Genomic DNA, 18,421 nt, shown 5'->3' with positions numbered 1-18,421 from the left:
GGCCTTCGATGCCTGTCTGCGGTCACTCCTTCCACTAGGCCTCTACTGACCACACCACTGCTGCCCGTGTACCCCTGGAACCAATTTAAAATTGCCTACAGCCAGCCCAATTTTTTTATTTTAGGCCTTCGATGCCTGTCTGCGGTCCATTCTTTCAACTACTACTACACTGACCAGGGCACTGCTGCCTGTGTACCCCTGGAACCAATTTAAAATTGCCTACAGCCATGTGTTATTATTTTAGGCCTTCGATGCCTGTCTGCGGTCACTCCTTCCACTAGGCCTCCACTGACCACACCACTGCTGCCCGTGTACTCCTGGAACCAATTTAAAATTGCCTACAGCCAGCCCAATTTTTTTATTTTAGGCCTTCGATGCCTGTCTGCGGTCCATTCTTTCAACTACTACTACACTGACCAGGGCACTGCTGCCCGTGTACCCCTGGAACCAATTTAAAATTGCCTACAGCCATGTGTTATTATTTTAGGCCTTCGATGCCTGTCTGCGGTCACTCCTTCCACTAGGCCTCCACTGACCACACCACTGCTGCCCGTGTACCCCTGGAACCAACATCAGAAAATATAAAAATAAGTATTTTGCTTATAGAAAAGAAAATACTGGAGAGATATCAGTAGTTAACTGAAAGGTTTTTTAAATTGAAAACACAGATATGGCATCCAACGAGTGTTGTCCTGTCGCGTCTTCTTTATATTATTGCCGAGAAGATGCAAAACAATGAAAATAATAAAATCATTAATTACCAAAATAATAGAGAAAGTCAACACCACATTGCAAATAAACATTCATTCCAAATAAAGAAGCAGGGCGCGTCCGAGGGTGAGTATATACCTAATAAGAATATAATCACCCTCGGACGCGCAATGCTTATTTCCAACAGCCTTCCTTCCTAAGAATCAGCCCTTCCGTGGTGTAGAGAGACGTTGTGTTACACTCCAAGGTGTTCCCCAGGTTGCCTTTCCTGAGCTTCGATCTTCTGGCTCTCGTTTAGTAGTTGTTGGAAACTACGCTGCATTAGGCCTTCAAATTGGGTATGGGGTGTAGAGAGATGGTGTGTTCCACTCCAAGGTGTTCCCCAGGTTGCCTTTCCTGAGCTTCGATCTTCCGGCTCTCGTTTAGTAGTTCTTGGAAACTACACTGCATTAGGCCTTCAAATTGGGTATGGGGTGTAGAGAGAGGGTGTGTTACACTCCAAGGTGTTCCCCAGGTTGCCTTTCCTGAGCTTCGATCTTCATGCTCTCGTTTAGTAGTTGTCGGAAACTACGCTGCATTAGGCCTACAAATTGGGTATGGGGTGTAGAGAGAGGGTGTGTTACACTCCAAGGTGTTCCCCAGGTTGCCTTTCCTGAGCTTCGATATTCCGGCTCTCGTTTAGTAGTTGTTGGAAACTACACTGCATTAGGCCTACAAATTTGGTATGGGGGAAACATTGGCGCATCTGCGGTCCCTCCTTCCTCTAGGCCTCCACTGACCTGTCTACTGCTGCCCGTGTTCCCCTGGAACCTATTTTAAATTGCCTACAGGCAGCCCAATTTATTATGTTAGGGCTTCGAAGCCTGTCTGCGGTCCCTCCTTCCACTAGGCCTCCACTGACCTGTCTACTGCTGCCCGTGTACCCCTTGAACCAACATCATAAAATAAAAAAAAAAGTATTTTGCTTATAAAAAAGAAAATACTGGTGAGATATCAAATGCAGACATTTTAACATTAAAAACAAACACACAACTAAAATCTGGTACAGTACTAAAAATGGCCACCAGCTACAATTACTTTCTCCTGCAAGTAGTTAACTGAAAGGTTTTTTAAATTGAAAACACAGATATGGCATCCAACGAGTGTTGTCCTGTCGCGTCTTCTTTATATTATTGCCGAGAAGATGCAAAACAATGAAAATAATAAAATAAAATCATTAATTACCAAAATAATAGAGAAAGTCAACACCACATTGCAAATAAACATTCATTCCAAATAAAGAAGCAGGGCGCGTCCGAGGGTGAGTATATACCTAATAAGAATATAATCACCCTCGGACGTGCAATGCTTATTTCCAACAGCCTTCCTTCCTAAGAATCAGCCCTTCCGTGGTGTAGAGAGACGTTGTGTTACACTCCAAGGTGTTCCCCAGGTTGCCTTTCCTGAGCTTCGATCTTCCGGCTCTCGTTTAGTAGTTGTTGGAAACTACGCTGCATTAGGCCTTCAAATTGGGTATGGGGTGTAGAGAGATGGTGTGTTCCACTCCAAGGTGTTCCCCAGGTTGCCTTTCCTGAGCTTCGATCTTCCGGCTCTCGTTTAGTAGTTCTTGGAAACTACACTGCATTAGGCCTTCAAATTGGGTATGGGGTGTAGAGAGAGGGTGTGTTACACTCCAAGGTGTTCCCCAGGTTGCCTTTCCTGAGCTTCGATCTTCATGCTCTCGTTTAGTAGTTGTCGGAAACTACGCTGCATTAGGCCTACAAATTGGGTATGGGGTGTAGAGAGAGGGTGTGTTACACTCCAAGGTGTTCCCCAGGTTGCCTTTCCTGAGCTTCGATATTCCGGCTCTCGTTTAGTAGTTGTTGGAAACTACACTGCATTAGGCCTACAAATTTGGTATGGGGGAAACATTGGTGCATCTGCGGTCCCTCCTTCCTCTAGGCCTCCACTGACCTGTCTACTGCTGCCCGTGTTCCCCTGGAACCTATTTTAAATTGCCTACAGGCAGCCCAATTTATTATGTTAGGGCTTCGAAGCCTGTCTGCGGTCCCTCCTTCCACTAGGCCTCCACTGACCTGTCTACTGCTGCCCGTGTACCCCTTGAACCAACATCATAAAATAAAAAAAAAAGTATTTTGCTTATAAAAAAGAAAATACTGGTGAGATATCAAATGCAGACATTTTAACATTAAAAACAAACACACAACTAAAATCTGGTACAGTACTAAAAATGGCCACCAGCTACAATTACTTTCTCCTGCAAGTAGTTAACTGAAAGGTTTTTTAAATTGAAAACACAGATATGGCATCCAACGAGTGTTGTCCTGTCGCGTCTTCTTTATATTATTGCCGAGAAGATGCAAAACAATGAAAATAATAAAATAAAATCATTAATTACCAAAATAATAGAGAAAGTCAACACCACATTGCAAATAAACATTCATTCCAAATAAAGAAGCAGGGCGCGTCCGAGGGTGAGTATATACCTAATAAGAATATAATCACCCTCGGACGTGCAATGCTTATTTCCAACAGCCTTCCTCCCTAAGAATCAGCCCTTCCGTGGTGTAGAGAGACGTTGTGTTACACTCCAAGGTGTTCCCCAGGTTGCCTTTCCTGAGCTTCGATCTTCCGACTCTCGTTTAGTAGTTGTTGGAAACTACGCTGCATTAGGCCTTCAAATTGGGTATGGGGTGTAGAGAGATGGTGTGTTCCACTCCAAGGTGTTCCCCAGGTTGCCTTTCCTGAGCTTCGATCTTCCGGCTCTCGTTTAGTAGTTCTTGGAAACTACACTGCATTAGGCCTTCAAATTGGGTATGGGGTGTAGAGAGAGGGTGTGTTACACTCCAAGGTGTTCCCCAGGTTGCCTTTCCTGAGCTTCGATCTTCATGCTCTCGTTTAGTAGTTGTCGGAACCTACGCTGCATTAGGCCTACAAATTGGGTATGGGGTGTAGAGAGAGGGTTTGTTACACTCCAAGGTGTTCCCCAGGTTGCCTTTCCTGAGCTTCGATCTTCCGGCTCTCGTTTAGTAGTTGTTGGAAACTACACTGCATTAGGCCTTCAAATTGGGTATGGGGTGTAGAGAGAGGGTGTGTTACACTCCAAGGTGTTCCCCAGGTTGCCTTTCCTGAGCTTCGATCTTCATGCTCTCGTTTAGTAGTTGTCGGAAACTACGCTGCATTAGGCCTACAAATTGGGTATGGGGTGGAGAGAGATGGTGTGTTACACTCCAAGGTGTTCCCCAGGTTTCCTTGCCATTGCTTCGGTCTTCCGACTCTCGTTTAGTAGTTGTAGAAAAGTACACTGCATTAGGCCTACAAAATGGGTATGGGGTGGAGAGAGATGGTGTGTTACACTCCAAGGTGTTCCCCAGGTTGCCTTTCCTGAGCTTCTATCTTCAGGCTCTCATTAAATTGTGGTTAAATGGAACAACTGCATTTGGCGTACTAGTTGGTTTGGGGCCTACTATCGGTGTCTGCCACTCCTTGCTGTTCTCCTGGTTTCCTGTCCTGAAATTCCATTTTCAGGCTCTCGTTAAGTAGTTGTTAATGTTAGACTGCATTTGGCCTACTAGTTGGGTTGGGGCCTACTATCGGTGTCTGCCACTCCTTGCTGTTCTCCTCCACTGAACAAAGCTGTGCCGCCTGTTTACTACGGTTGCCAATTTTGAACTGCATTTCGACTACTTACTGATTTGGCCCTACTCTCTGTGTCAGCCTCTCATTCCAGTTGTCCTCCACTGCAATGCCCCCTGGTTATTCCTGTGTTACCAATTTTGAACTGCATTTAGCCCACTTTATTCTTTGGGCCTATATCTGTGTTTCCACTTCATCGTGCCCATTGCCCAGCCAGTGATAGATGAGTCTGCTGGTACATTGACCCATAACGCAACATTCCCCGTGCATGCTACACAACAACATTGTGACCCTGCTGAAAGTCAGGTTGCTCTTCCCGCATACCATACCACCTTACACGGGGACAAAGAGGAAGGTGCAGATGAAAGTGCAGGTTCCTTCATCAGGTGGGGGGAGGAATACTAGTTGGCGACGTCACTGGCACAGGGCCTCTCATAGTACGCAAAAGTGTTGCTGCCGGTGGGAGGCGCCCCCGCCGTGCAAACACACCGCTGTACTTTGAGGGGCCCTGTGCCAGTGCCAATGCCAACAAGTGGGCCCCCCCCTGCTTGCTCAGGATCACAGCACTTGCAAAGTTGAAATACTTACCTCTCCCTGCTCCACTGCCGTGACGTGGTCCAGATTTCCTGGGCCCACTAATTACTTGAACCAGCCCTACCCCACACAACTTTAGCCAAATGACCCCCAATTTCAAATGCCTTCCAATTATTATAAGGTAAATTACGCTTGACAAGCTTCATTAAGAAGAATGGATGGTTTTGACATTAAAATGGGCACTCTAGGTGTTTTCCTGGTCCCCACTCACTGCCGACTATGCTGCCCCATTGACTTGCATTGGGTTTCGTGTTTCGGTCGATCCCGACTTTACGTCATAATCGGCCGATTTCACTCGACCCGACTTTTGAGATAGTCGGGTTTCGCGAAACCCGGCTCGACTCTAAAAAGGTCAAGGTCGCTCAACTCTACTCTAGAGGAGATCTGCATGGAGGAATGGGCCAACATACCAACAACAGTGTGTGGCAACCTTGTAAAGACTTACAGAAAACGTTTGACCTCTGTCATTGCCAACAAAGGATATATTACAAAGTATTGAGATGAAATTTTGTTTCTGACCAAATACTTATTTTCCACCATAATATGCAAATAAAATGATAAAAAAACAGACAATGTGATTTTCTGGATTTTTTTTCTCAGTTTGTCTCCCATAGTTGAGGTCTACCTATGATGCAAATTACAGACGCCTCTCATCTTTTTAAGTGGTGGAACTTGCACTATTGCTGACTGACTAAATACTTTTTTGCCCCACTGTATATAACAACGCTATCTAAGTGGCAGAAAGTGGCTGGAAGCTATATGAAAAAATACAAGGAGTGTAGTACAATTTCAATCTCCCTACAATGATCTCAGGAAAAGTATGGCAGCAATTAAAAGGACTGCTGCACACAAAAGTGTGGACAAATAAACAAGATAACTGCAGAAAGGAGCAACAGGATTTTTGCTTTTAAAAAAGCAGTTGGTTTGCACAGCGGCGTACAAACAGCAATGCAGCTATCAGGGAGCCTTATAAGGCAGCCTAATAAGCTACAGAGCTGATGCACAAAAATATAGCCTCCACTGTCCCTGCAAACAAATAGTGGTGTTGGACAGTGGAAATCGCTACAGCACAAGCAGTTTGGGGGCTTAATCTTCCCTCCCTAACTATATCCCTTCTTCTGATGAAGCTACGGCAACCTCTCCCTATGCTACAATCAGCAGAAGTAAGATGGCGGTCGGCGTGCACGCCCCTTTATAGCCCCTGTGACGCTGCAGAAAGCAAGCCAATCACTGTCATGCCCTTCTCTAAGATGGTGGGGACTGAGACCTATGTCATCACGCTGCCCACACTCTGCGTCCTCCTTCTTTGGCTGAAAAATGGTGCTGAAAGCATCATACAAAACGTGACTTTGGCGCGAAGATCGCCGACCTCATGGCCAATCCCACACTAGGATTGGGTCGGGTTTCATGAAACCCAACTTTGCCAAAAGTCGGCGATTTTTGAATTTGTCCGATCTGTTTCGCTCAACCCTAGTTAGGACTGCTCTATATGGGTATACCTTGACGATTGGTGGAGCAGCTTAGTATACATTTTTTTGTAAAAAAAAGTAGCAACTAAATACCCTGTTTTTTTCCATCGTTTGACTAGCACTTGCTTATTACTGTGATTTTTTTTTTATAACAGAGCATTTTTTACCTCATTGTGCTCTTTTATGTCTTCAAGTTTCTTGGTGGTGTGAACATGTTCCTACAGACTTGTTCAATGTGCAAGTAGCCCATGTGTTTCTGGTTCTATAATTGTTCTCTTGTTTCCACAAGACTGGGGAGTCCACCACTCCTTTGTGGGTCATTTGCACTAAAGATGTTCCATCTAGCCGGACCACATGGATATTCCCTCTCTGAACCCTGCTTATACAGGTACTATACAGATGATCAGGTTTTTAACCCCTTCATGACCTTAGGATTTTTTGTTTTTCCGTGTTCGTTTTTCACTCCCCTCTTTCCCAGAGCCATAACTTTTTATTTTTCCGTCAATTTGGCCATTTGATGGCTTATTTTTTGCCGGACGAGTTGTCCTTTTGAACAATATCATTGGTTTTAGCATGTTGTGCACTAGAAAACGGGAAAAAAATTCCAAGTGCGGTGAAATTGCAAAAAAAAGTGCAATCCCACACTTGTTTTTTGTTTGGCTTTTTTGCTAGGTTCACTAAATGCTAAATCTGACCTGACATTATGATTCTCCAGGTCAGTACGACTTCATAGACACCTAACATGACTAGGTTATTTTTTACCTAAGTGGTGAAAAAAAATTCAAAACTTTGCTAAAAAAACAAACAAACAAAAAAAAAAACATTTGTGCCATTTTCCGACACTTGTAGCGTCTCCAATTTTCATGATCTGGGGTCGGTTGAGGGCTTATTTTTTGCTTGCCGAGATGACGTTTTTAATGATAGCATTTTGGTGCAGATATGTTCTTTTGATTGCCCATTATTGCATTTTAATGCAATGTCACGGCGACCAAAAAAACGTAATTCTGGCGTTTCTAATTTTTTTCTCGCTACGCTGTTTAACGATCAGGTTAATGCTTTTTCTTAATTGATAGATCGGGCGATTCTGAACGTGGCAATACCAAATATGTGTAGATTTGAGTTTTTTTTATTGATTTATTTTGATTGGGGCAAAAGGGGGGTGATTTAAACTTTTATATTTTTTTTCACATTTTTTTAACTTTTTTTTTTTACTTTTGCCATGCTTCAATAGCCTCCATGGGAGGCTAGAAGCAGGCACAGCACGATCGGCTCTGCTACATAGCAGCGATCTGCTGTTCGCTGTTATGTAGCAGAAAATCAGGTGTGCTGTGAGCGCCGACCACAGGGTGGCGCTCACAGCTACCGGAGATCAGGAACCATAGAGGTCTCAAGGACCTCTATGGTTACAATACTGAAGCATCACCAACCTCCGATCACGTGACGGGGGTCAGCGATGCCGTCATTTCCGGCCGCCCGGCCGGTTGCGGTAGTTAAATGCCGCTGTCTGTGTTTGACAGCTGCATTTAACTAGTTAATAGGCGCGGGCAGATCGCGATTCTGCCCGCGCCTAATGTGGGCACATGTCAGCTGTTCAAATGTCTTGCTTATTGTTAGGACTGGCGGAATGCACCAAGAGAGATGATATAGATGCGTTCGCAGTCCGGGGTCCACCGTGCAGGTGAAACCTGCTGCTAGGAGATGACAGACAATATGGCGGTATTCAAAAGTATACACAGAGTATACACGCGTGGGTTAAACCTCACCCAGCGTGAAGAAAGTGATCCTGTTGCGTCACAGGACCGCGGTACCGCACATAGAGCGCGAGCAAGTGGTTAGCGAACTAAACCCCAACAGGGATTGTAGTCCGATTAGACCCTTGCTGGCACTACACCGCTACTGGGTGTGAAAGGAATTATATAATTAAGGCACCGAAGTGCGAACTGTGCCGTGCTGGCAGGCACCACTAAGCACCCAGACGTGGGTCAGGAAGCGCACACTGGCGCGTGGCACCGCACTGGCGGTCACAGCAGTAGACGCTGACACGTGTGTGACACGTTGAGTGATAAGTCGGGCGCTAGATAGCAGCCATACTCCATACGCGAACAATCATACAATAGGGTAGGGGTATTTAAAGAACGACTTGCACTCACAACAAACACACGTATTAAATTGTACACTAGCGCATGGCCGTGCGGTCATGCGCAGTTTATATAGTTGCAGGACAGGAAGCGGCCACAGAAACTTTGCCCTTCCAAGACCTGCCAAGAGGACCAATAGAATGCGCTGCAGAGTCTGAGCACATGACCCTCGATCTCCAACGGGAGATCTTGCCCTGGGCATGCTCAGTGTGCGCAGACAAGGACTTAGTCCCAGAGAAGTCCACTCGCTGCTGACCAGTATAGGCTTTACAGGCAGAAGCTGGAGAAGCAGCAGTAACTCTTCTCACAGAGTCAGACTGAGCGAGACGCTGGGATCGACATCCCTGCTGAGCAGGCTCCACTGCGGCTGGAGGAGAATGGGAGACCGCAGCGGAGACGGATCGAGATTCCCCCTGTGCAGCAGAGGAAACTCGACTCCTAACACTTATTACTGTGATTTTTTTTACAACAGAGTATTTTTTACCTCACTGTGCTCTTTTATGCCTTCAAGTTTCTTGATGGTGTGAACATGTTCCTACAGACTTGTTCAATGTGCAAGTAGCCCATGTGTTTCTGGTTCTATAATTGTTCTCTTGTTTCTACAAGACTGGGGAGTCCACCACTCCTTTGTGGGTCATTTGCACTAAAGCTGTTCCATCTAGCAGGTCCACATGGATATTCCCTCTCTGAACCCTGCTTATACAGGTACTATACAGATGATCAGGTTTTTACATACATCAGATAGGGATTATATACATTAGTTAGGACTGCTCTATATGGGTATACCTTGACGATTGGTGGTGGAGCAGCTTAGTATACATTTTTTTGCAAAAAAACATATCAACTAAATACTAGAGATGAGCGGTGTTCAAGTCAAACTGTTCGCCAATCTCAAATTCGAGCTGTTTTGGGCGGTGTTCGAGTCGTTCGACGAACCCGAACAATTTGTTTAAAATTCGGCTGTTCGAGTTTCTGTTCGATAACTGTTCGCTCAGCAAAAGCCTCTCTTGATTTGCACATTAAAACTGTTTATCATTGTTATTAGACTGATTCAGTGTATAGTGGGCGGGGGATAGATCTCTGCTGAAATAACGCCGATCTCCATTTTTTTTTCTTTCCCGCATTTACAGTGGGGCGGTGCAATCTCTCAACCTATCAGCAGTGCGCACACGCATAGCAATGTGTATGTGATGCACACAAGCAAGGGCATGTGTCATTGGCTGTGTATGTCACATGTCCTTGCCCTATAAGAACCAGCCATTTGCCCCGTCGCCACCATTTCCTCACTGCTGCAGCTTAGTGTTAGACGGCACCGCTGCTGCTGTGGGCGTTATAGAGACAAAGAGTGGTTTTTTGGAGCAAATTGTCAGAGAGATAGGTTTAGGGAGTCTGGAGGAGTCGGGATTAGTTGTAATATCAGCCCTTTTCTGGGTAGGTTACAACAGTTCATAGCACTGTTTGCCAGGCAGGTCTGTGCCACTGCTGTGCAAGTTTTTGTCACAGCATTTGGTGTAATCTAGCTCAGCCAATCCTTTTGGGCTAGTAGCATTGTCTGATAGTCATCTGAGTAGCTCGCCTGTGAAACTAACTACACCGCCTGTGTATCTCTATTTTCACTGCATCTAATCCAGTTAATAATTTAGGGCCTAGGAGCAGTGTCTGCACGTCAGCAGAGTAGCCCACCTGTGAAACAAACTATACCGCCTGTGTATCTCTATTTTCACTGCATCTAATCCTGTTATTAGTTTTGGGTCTAGGAGCAGTGTCTGCACGTCAGCAGAGTAGCCCACCTGTGAAACAAACTATACCGCCTGTGTATCTCAATTTTTACTGCATCTAATCCTGTTATTAGTTTTGGGCCTAGGAGCAGTGTCTGCACGTCAGCAGAGTAGCCCGCCTGTGAAACAAACTATACCGCCTGTGTATCTCTATTTTCACTGCATCTAATCCAGTTAATAGTTTTGGGCCTAGTACCACAGTTTGGCCACTCAGTTCTCCTCGGTTTTCATCCATCGGTTGTTGTGCCAACAAGTACAGATACAGAGTTGCCAATTAGTTAAGCACTAAAATGAGTGGCAAAAGGCCTGCTGATGGTGGAAAGGGGAATAGGTGTGTTGGAAATGGAAAAAAAGGTTGTGTCCGTGGGGTAGGTGGTAAAGCAACAGTAACATCTGCAGAAGAAAGACCATCTTCCAGCCAAACTAAGATGTCTACTTTTTTTCATGGACAATCTGATATGATCCCTTTCTTACGACCATCGCTACAAGCATCACCAAAAATTCCAGATGAGGCACAAAAACAGCAGGTGCTTGAACGGATATCAAGTGCTCGTTCAAGTGGGCTCTCCTCCATGTCAACTTCAACATCACAACTACTTCAGTCCTCAGAGTTGTCACCTCAATCGCACTTGCTTCCTCACAGCTCCCAAGTCTCCAGCTGCCCGTCTGAGCATCGGGTAACACACATGGTTGAGTCTGTAGAGCTGTTTACGCATACTATAGCTTGGGAATCAGAGGTCTGCTCCAGAGCTTCTGTGAATCCAGGCGAGGAAATGATCTGCACTGATGCCCAGAATCTTTGTGAGTCGGATCCAGGCCCAGATCAAGAAGGTTCTGAGCATAATGTAGACCCTGGTTCTCAAACTGTAACTCCTTTTGGTGGAGACAATGAGGAAGATGATGATGAGACTGAGATACCTGATTGGAAATTAAACTTGACTTTTCAGTCGGGGCAGAAAGAGGTTGGCTCTGAGGACAACGGGTGTGAGAACACACAGGATGATGATGACGAGGTTGTAGACCCCACTTACTGTCAACCCCCAGTCTGCCAGTCCATGAGGTCAGCAGAGGAGGTGGAGGAGGATGCTAGTGACGAGTCTGATGATGAGGTAACAGTGCGCCTTCCTGGTCAGAGATGGAGTACTGGAAGCACGTCAACAAGTGCATCCTCAACCCCAACTGTGCCTTAGACCAGAAGTCGTGGTGGCTCTTCAGGTTGCACGGGCTCTAAGCCTTGCATAGCCTGGGTATTTTTTGACATCGCAAAGGATGACCCAACCTCATGTTGTCTGTAAGAGACAAAATCTCAGTAGAGGCCAAAAAATCACTAGCTTCAGTACTTCAGTACTTCATGCATGAACCGTCACATGAATATGAGGCATAAGTTGCAGTGGGAAGCTCACTGTGCTACAATGCGGCCTAGTGGGCCGGGTCAACCACCATCTGCCCCATCAAGTGCATCCGCATCCTCTTCATCCTCTGTGACTGTGGGGACAGCAGTCGCACATGGTTTTAGATGCAGACCTTCCACCTCTACCCGCAACAGCCAGTGTGATTGGCAGGTCGTCAGGACATTTGCTAGTGGAAACACCTGCTGGTGTTGAGCGCTCGCCGACATCGACACCATATTTTGATCAAGACAACATAACATCTCCGCCTGCACCTTCATCACAGACCAGCAGTTTGCCGGGGACACTCTACTCAACTCCGTCTAAGCACGGCAGCCAGCCCTCAGTCCCTCAGATGTGGACAAGTAAAAACCATTTCCTCCTAGCCATAACAAAGCTAAGAGGTTGAATTTCTCCATCAGCAAGCTGTTGGCTACAGAAATGCTGCCTTTCCGCCTGGTGGACACAGAGGATTTTTGAGACCTTATGTCCGTCGCAGTGCCCCAGTACCAGATGCCCAGTCGCCACTACTTCTCAAAGAAAGCTGTGCCTGCTCTACACCAGCATGTCGCACACAACATCACCGCTTCCTTGAGAAACTCTGTGTGTGACAGGGTGCATTTCACCACAGACACTTGGATGAGTAGACATGGACAGGGGCGTTACATGTCAGTGACTGGGCACTGGGTAACTACGGCGACATCAGGAGAAGGGGCTGCTGTCCAAGTCTTGCCATCCCCACGAGTTGCTCGTCCATCCTCTGTATCTAGAAGTTCCTCCACTGCTTCTGCCTCCTCAACCTCCTCTCAGTTCTCCACCTGCACCCAAAGCCTGTCTGGTAATGCGACCTGTGTTGTAACTGCGCAGAAGGAATCCTGCACACCTCCTCACTATGCTGTCACCAGGGCTCAACAGCATCAGGCAGTGTTTACATTGAAATGTCTGGGAAATGTGAGTCAAGGCCCCTTCACATTAAGCGACGCTGCAGCGATACCGACAACGATCCGGATCGCTGCAGCGTCGCTGTTTGGTCGCTGGAGAGCTGTCACACAGACCGCTCTCCAGCGACCAACGATGCCGGTAACCAGGGTAAACATCGGGTAACTAAGCGCAGGGCCGCGCTTAGTAACCCGATGTTTACCCTGGTTACCATCCTAAAAGTAAAAAAAACAAACAGTACATACTTACCTACCGCTGTCTGTCCCCGGCGCTCTGCTTTTCTCTGCACTCCTCCTGTACTGTCTGTGTGAGCACAGCGGCAGGAAAGCAGAGCGGTGACGTCACCGCTCTGCTTTCCGGCTGACCGACGCTCACAGCCAGTGCAGGAGGAGTGCAGAGCACAGCGCCGGGGACAGACAGCGGTAGGTAAGTATGTACTGTTTGTTTTTTTTTACTTTTACGCTGGTAACCAGGGTAAACATCGGGTTACTAAGCGTGGCCCTGCGCTTAGTTACCCGATGTTTACACTGGTTACCAGTGAAGACATCGCTGGATCGGTGTCACACACGCCGATCCAGCGATGTCCGCGGGAGATCCAGCGACGAAATAAAGTTCTGGACTTTGTTCAGCGACCAACGATCTCCCAGCAGGGGCCTGATCGTTGGTCGCTGTCACACATAACGATTTCATTAACGATATCGTTGCTACGTCACAAAATGCAACGATATCGTTAACGATATCGTTATGTGTGAAGGTACCTTCACACAGCAGAGGAGTTGTGGTCAGCTCTGGAGACTGAGTTCCATCAATGGTTGTCTCCATTCAACCTGCAGCCAGGGAAGGCTGTGTGCGACAATGCTGCAAACCTGGGTGCGGCCCTTCGCCGGGGCAATGTCACACACGTGCCTTGTATGGCTCACGTTTTGAACCTGGTTGTCCAGCAATTTTTATCCCACTATCATGGACTAGATGGGCTTCTGCAGAGGGCACAGTCGCTGTGTGCTCACTTCCGCCGTTCGCATCCTGCAGCTCGACGACTTGCATCTCTACAGAAGTCGTTGGGCCTGCCAGTTCACCGGCTGAAATGCGATGTGCCCACACGGTGGAATTCAACTCTGCACATGTTGCAGCGACTGTGGCAGCACTGATGATCCCTGGTGCAATACGTTATGACGTATAGCCTGGGCCAACGAGATCAAGAGGTGGGGCAAATCATGAAGCAAGCTACACCGCCTGTTTACCTAACTACTATTTTGTAACGGCATCTAGCCCAGGAAATCCTTTTGGGCCTAGTAGAATTTGGTGCTACTCAGCAGCGTACCCCACCCATGAAGCAAGCTACACTGCCTGTTTACCTAAGTACTATTTTTTAACGGCATCTAGCCCAGGAAATCCTTTTGGGCCTAGTAGAATTTGGTGCAACTCAGCAGCGTACCCCAACCATGAAGCCAGATACACCGCCTGTTTACCTAACTACTATTTTGTAACGGCATCTAGCCCAGGAAATCCTTTTGGGCCTAGTAGAATTTGGTGCTACTCAGCAGCGTACTTCACCCATGAAGCAAGCTACACCGCCTGTTTACCTAAGTACTATTTTTTAACGGCATCTAGCCCAGGAAATCCTTTTGGGCCTAGTAGAATTTAGTGCTATTCAGCAGCGTACCCCACCCATGAAGCAAGCTACACTGCCTGTTTACCTAAGTACTATTTTTTAACGGCATTTGGCACAGGAAATCCTTTTGGGCCTAGTAGCAATTTCTGCTACTCAGCAGAGTACCCAACCCATGAAGCAAGCTACACTGCCTTCTTTCTTTCTCAATCTAACCCCTCGGCTCTGGGGTGTCCACTCTCCCTCCAGCTCTCTCCTTCTCACAGGTGGACTACTGCGTGTTTTCACACTGTGGTGAATCTTTTGGGCCCAGGCATAAGAAGTCGTCGAGGTAATGGATAATATGTGCCGCCTTACAAACGTCCATGACAACACATTCGAGGAAGCAACTAAACGCCTCAAATAGTGAGCAGGATATGGAGCACCCCATGGAAAAACAGCAATCTATGTAATATGCTCCTTCACAGAAGCCGCCCAATGGGAGGACACTATTCGGAGGCACAGGTAGTAACTGGAACGCTCACTCAATGTCTGTTTTGGCCATTAGGGTGCCCCTTAACAACTTCTTGACCCACCTGATTGCCTCGTCAAAGGAGGTACAGTACATTGTACTGTACTTGGTTCCGCATCGATGTTGTCGTTTACTGACCTGTCCCTTGGATATGACATATGGTGGATTAGTCTGAATGTATTGGGTTCATTTTCTGACACAACTCCCAACGGGGGTACCACTACGTCTTCTAAGGAAAGTGTTCTGAATGGACCCGCCGCCATTCTACCTAAAAATATTTCTTTTCTTATTTTTTTTGTCAAGATGTCTGGATGTTGGTAGAGTGAGTTTAGATTTTTACTCCAGCCTTTCTTGATTTTAGAAGGGTATGACATGCCTATATCTGTGTCTCCTCCCCCTTTTACTCCTCCAAATCTTTTCTTTTAGCATGACTATATGTAGTTGTGACTTTTCCATGTGTTTTTTGTGTCTTCTGAGCAGTTTGTCAGCTTTTGGACACCTTTTAAGGTGTTTCTATGTGTTTTCCATGTGTTTGTATGTGTTTGCCTGCCATTGGTTTCAATGGGGTTCGACGGTGTTCGTCGAACATTCGACGAACAGTTCGGCGAACACCTCCCTGTTTGACTAACACTACTAAATACCCTGTTATTTTTTCCATCGTTTGACTAGCACTTGCTTATTACTTTGATTTTTTCACAACAGAGTATTTTTGACCTCACTCAGCTCTTTTATGTCTTCATTTTAGTACACCACTCTGCCTCTGGCAGAAGAACTTGAAAGTTCTCCTTGTAGCATGGGTCTAAATGTGTCACCAACCAGTAATGAGAGTCACCAAAAATTTTTATAATCCGAGGGTCACGTGAAACGCAGCGCAACATAAAGTCAGCCATGCGTGCCAGACTGCTAGCAGGCAAGACTTCCGTGTCCTCACCAACAGGATGACTGACCATGCTTTCCTTCTCCTTCTCATTCTCATCCTCCTCCTCCCTGTACTCAGGCCATCCCCGCTGAACAGATGGTATGACAGCTGTGCTTGTAGTACCGTCTATAGAGCATGAAAGTAGCTCCTGTTCTTCCTCCTCCTCTTTATTGCCTATCAATCCACGTTGGGAAGACATGAGGCTGGGCTGAGTGTATTCCCCTTGTATGGTTCCTTGATCCATGTCCTCGTGCTCTGCCTGCAATGCATCTTCTTTCATTGTGAACAGAGAGGTTTTCAGAATGCTGAGAAGCGGAATGCTAATTATAGTGTCATCGCTGCTCACAATCTTGGTGTAGTCCTCAAGGTTTTGTAGGATGGTACATATCTCTGACATCCATGTCGACTCCTGAGGTCTTATGTGTGGAGTCTGAACTGAATATCGACTGCCTTGTGGACGTTGGTAGTCAAAAACTGCTCATAAATCTACTCTAACAAATGCAGAGTAGAGTTCCAGCTTGTGGGGACATTACACACCAGTCGGTGAGCCGGAAGCTGCAAAAGCTTCTGAAGCACGGCAAGGGCAGCTGAAGCTGTAGCTGACTTTCTAAAATGGGCAGACAGATGGTGTACTTTCACTAGCAAATCTGGGAGCTCTGGGTAGCTTTTCAGAAATCGTTAAATCACGAGGTTAAGCACATGGGCCAAGCAAGTTACGTGTGTGAGCTCACTTTGCCTCAGAGCCGACACTAGGTTCCGGCCATTGTCACACACAACCATGCCTGGCTGTACGTTCAAAGGTGTCATCCAAATATCTGACTGCTCTTCCAGCACTGTCCCAACTCTTCTGCATTGTTCGGTTTGTCACATATGCAGATTAGCTTCAGCACAGCCTGTTACCACTTGGCTGAGGCAGTCCTGCAGTGCTTCCAGCTTCTTGCTGATGTTTTGATTTCAGAGATGGAGGCTGAAGAGGAGGAGAAGGAAGTGCATGAGCTGTATACTGTGAGGCAACTCTGATTTACATAGGGCCTGCAATCCTCAGCGTGGGGAGGATGTGTTCCATCCCAAGGTCCGACTGAGTCCCGGCTTCCACTATGTTAACCCAGTGTACCATCAGTGAGATGTACCATCCGTGGCCACAAGCACTTGTTCAGGTGTCCGTGGTTAGGTGGACTTTCCTAGTAACAGCATTGTTGAGGGCACGAGTAATGTTGTGGGACACATGCTGGTGTAATGTCAGTATGGCACATTGGGAGATATAGTGATGACTGGGGACCGAGTACCTTGGGATGGCTGCCGCCATCAGGTTGCAGAAAGCTTCCATCTCAACAAGCCTAAAAGGCAACATTTCGAGCGCAAGCAGAAGAGAAATGTTAGAATTTAGGACTGTGACCTGTGGGTCGTTGGCTGGGTATTTCCGCTTGCGTTTCAATGACTGGGGTATAGACAACTGAAGGCTGTGCTGGGACAAGAACGTGGATGGGCATGATGATGGTACTGCTTGACTGTGAGCAACAACAGGTGCAGGCTAGAGGCATCCTCACATGCATGGTGGACTGGGGATTGGCTTCTACGCAAAACAGTGGAAGAAACAGTGGTGTCACCTGCAGACAGTGTTACCGGAGCCAGGGGTCGGCCCACAAAGTCAGGTGATTTGCTGCCATGTGCCTGATCATACTGGTGGTGGTCAGACTGGTAGTTTTGCTATCCCTGCTGATGCAGGCATGGCAGGTGCTGCAAATGGCCTGTTTGGGGTTATCGGCAGAGTCTTTAAAAAATAACCATAAACATAAGGATGAATGACCTCGGGGAGATCAAAACATCCAACACCGCGGAGACACCATCACGTGTTTCTCAACGCAGTGATCCAGAACACTGCCCCCATCCCTTATGGGAAATATGCAAATGCATGTAGAAAAGCCGCGGAGACGCCATCACGTGTTTCTCAACGCAAGCAATAAATAGCCAGGTCTTTCACGGGGAAGGAACAACCATGGGAAGGGCAGCATCCAAAAGGAAAACCACCCACACCAAAACATGGTATCCATCCACAGACAGCTGTTTCGGGGTATTTGCCCCTCATCAGTGTGGAGTAGGAAACTGGCTATTAGGAGCAGTGCCTGGTAAAAGGACTATAAACATAAGAATGAATGACCTCGGGGAGATCAAAACATCCAACACCGCGGAGACACCATCACATGTTTCTCAACTCAGTGATCCAGAACACTGCCCCCATCCCTTATGGAAAATATGCAAATGCATGTAGAAAAGCTGCATAGACACCATCACGTGTTTCTCAATGCAAGCAATAAATAGCCAGGTCTTTCACCGTGGTTGTTCCTTCCCGGTGAAAGACCTGGCTATTTATTGCTTTTACCAGGCACTGCTCCTAATAGCCAGTTTCCTACTCCACACTGATGAGGGGCAAATACCCCAAAACAGCTGTCTGTGGATGGATACCATGTTTTGGTATAGGTGGTTTTCCTTTTGGATGCTGCCCTTCCCGTGGTTGCTCCTTCCATGTGAAAGACCTGGCTATTTATTGCTTGCGTTGAGAAACACGTGATGGTGTCTCCGCGGCTTTTCTACATGCATTTGCATATTTCCCATAAGGGATGGGGGCAGTGTTCTGGATCACTGCGTTGAGAAACACGTGATGGTGTCTATGCGTTCTTGGATGTTTTGATCTCCCGGAGGTCATTCATCCTTATGTTTATAGTCCTTTT

At 46.7% G+C, this 18,421-nt stretch overlaps 1 protein-coding gene across 1 annotated transcript in view; it reads right to left on the bottom strand.

The window, feature by feature from the left end:
* LOC138676963 (uncharacterized) overlaps positions 1-16,089 on the bottom strand; it is a gene marked incomplete at its 3' end in the record, with an annotated part of 47,660 nt that extends 31,571 nt beyond the window's left edge. Inside the window, exon 1 of the mRNA XM_069766725.1 lies at positions 15,721-16,089. Coding sequence (XP_069622826.1) covers positions 15,721-16,089 — 369 coding nt within the window. The remainder of the gene's footprint in view (positions 1-15,720) is intronic.
* Positions 16,090-18,421: the final 2,332 nt, after the last annotated feature.

This window comes from Ranitomeya imitator, chromosome 1 (assembly GCF_032444005.1).
Source record: "Ranitomeya imitator isolate aRanImi1 chromosome 1, aRanImi1.pri, whole genome shotgun sequence".
NCBI lineage: Eukaryota > Metazoa > Chordata > Amphibia > Anura > Dendrobatidae > Ranitomeya > Ranitomeya imitator.
This window is presented reverse-complemented; position numbering and strand designations above follow the sequence as displayed.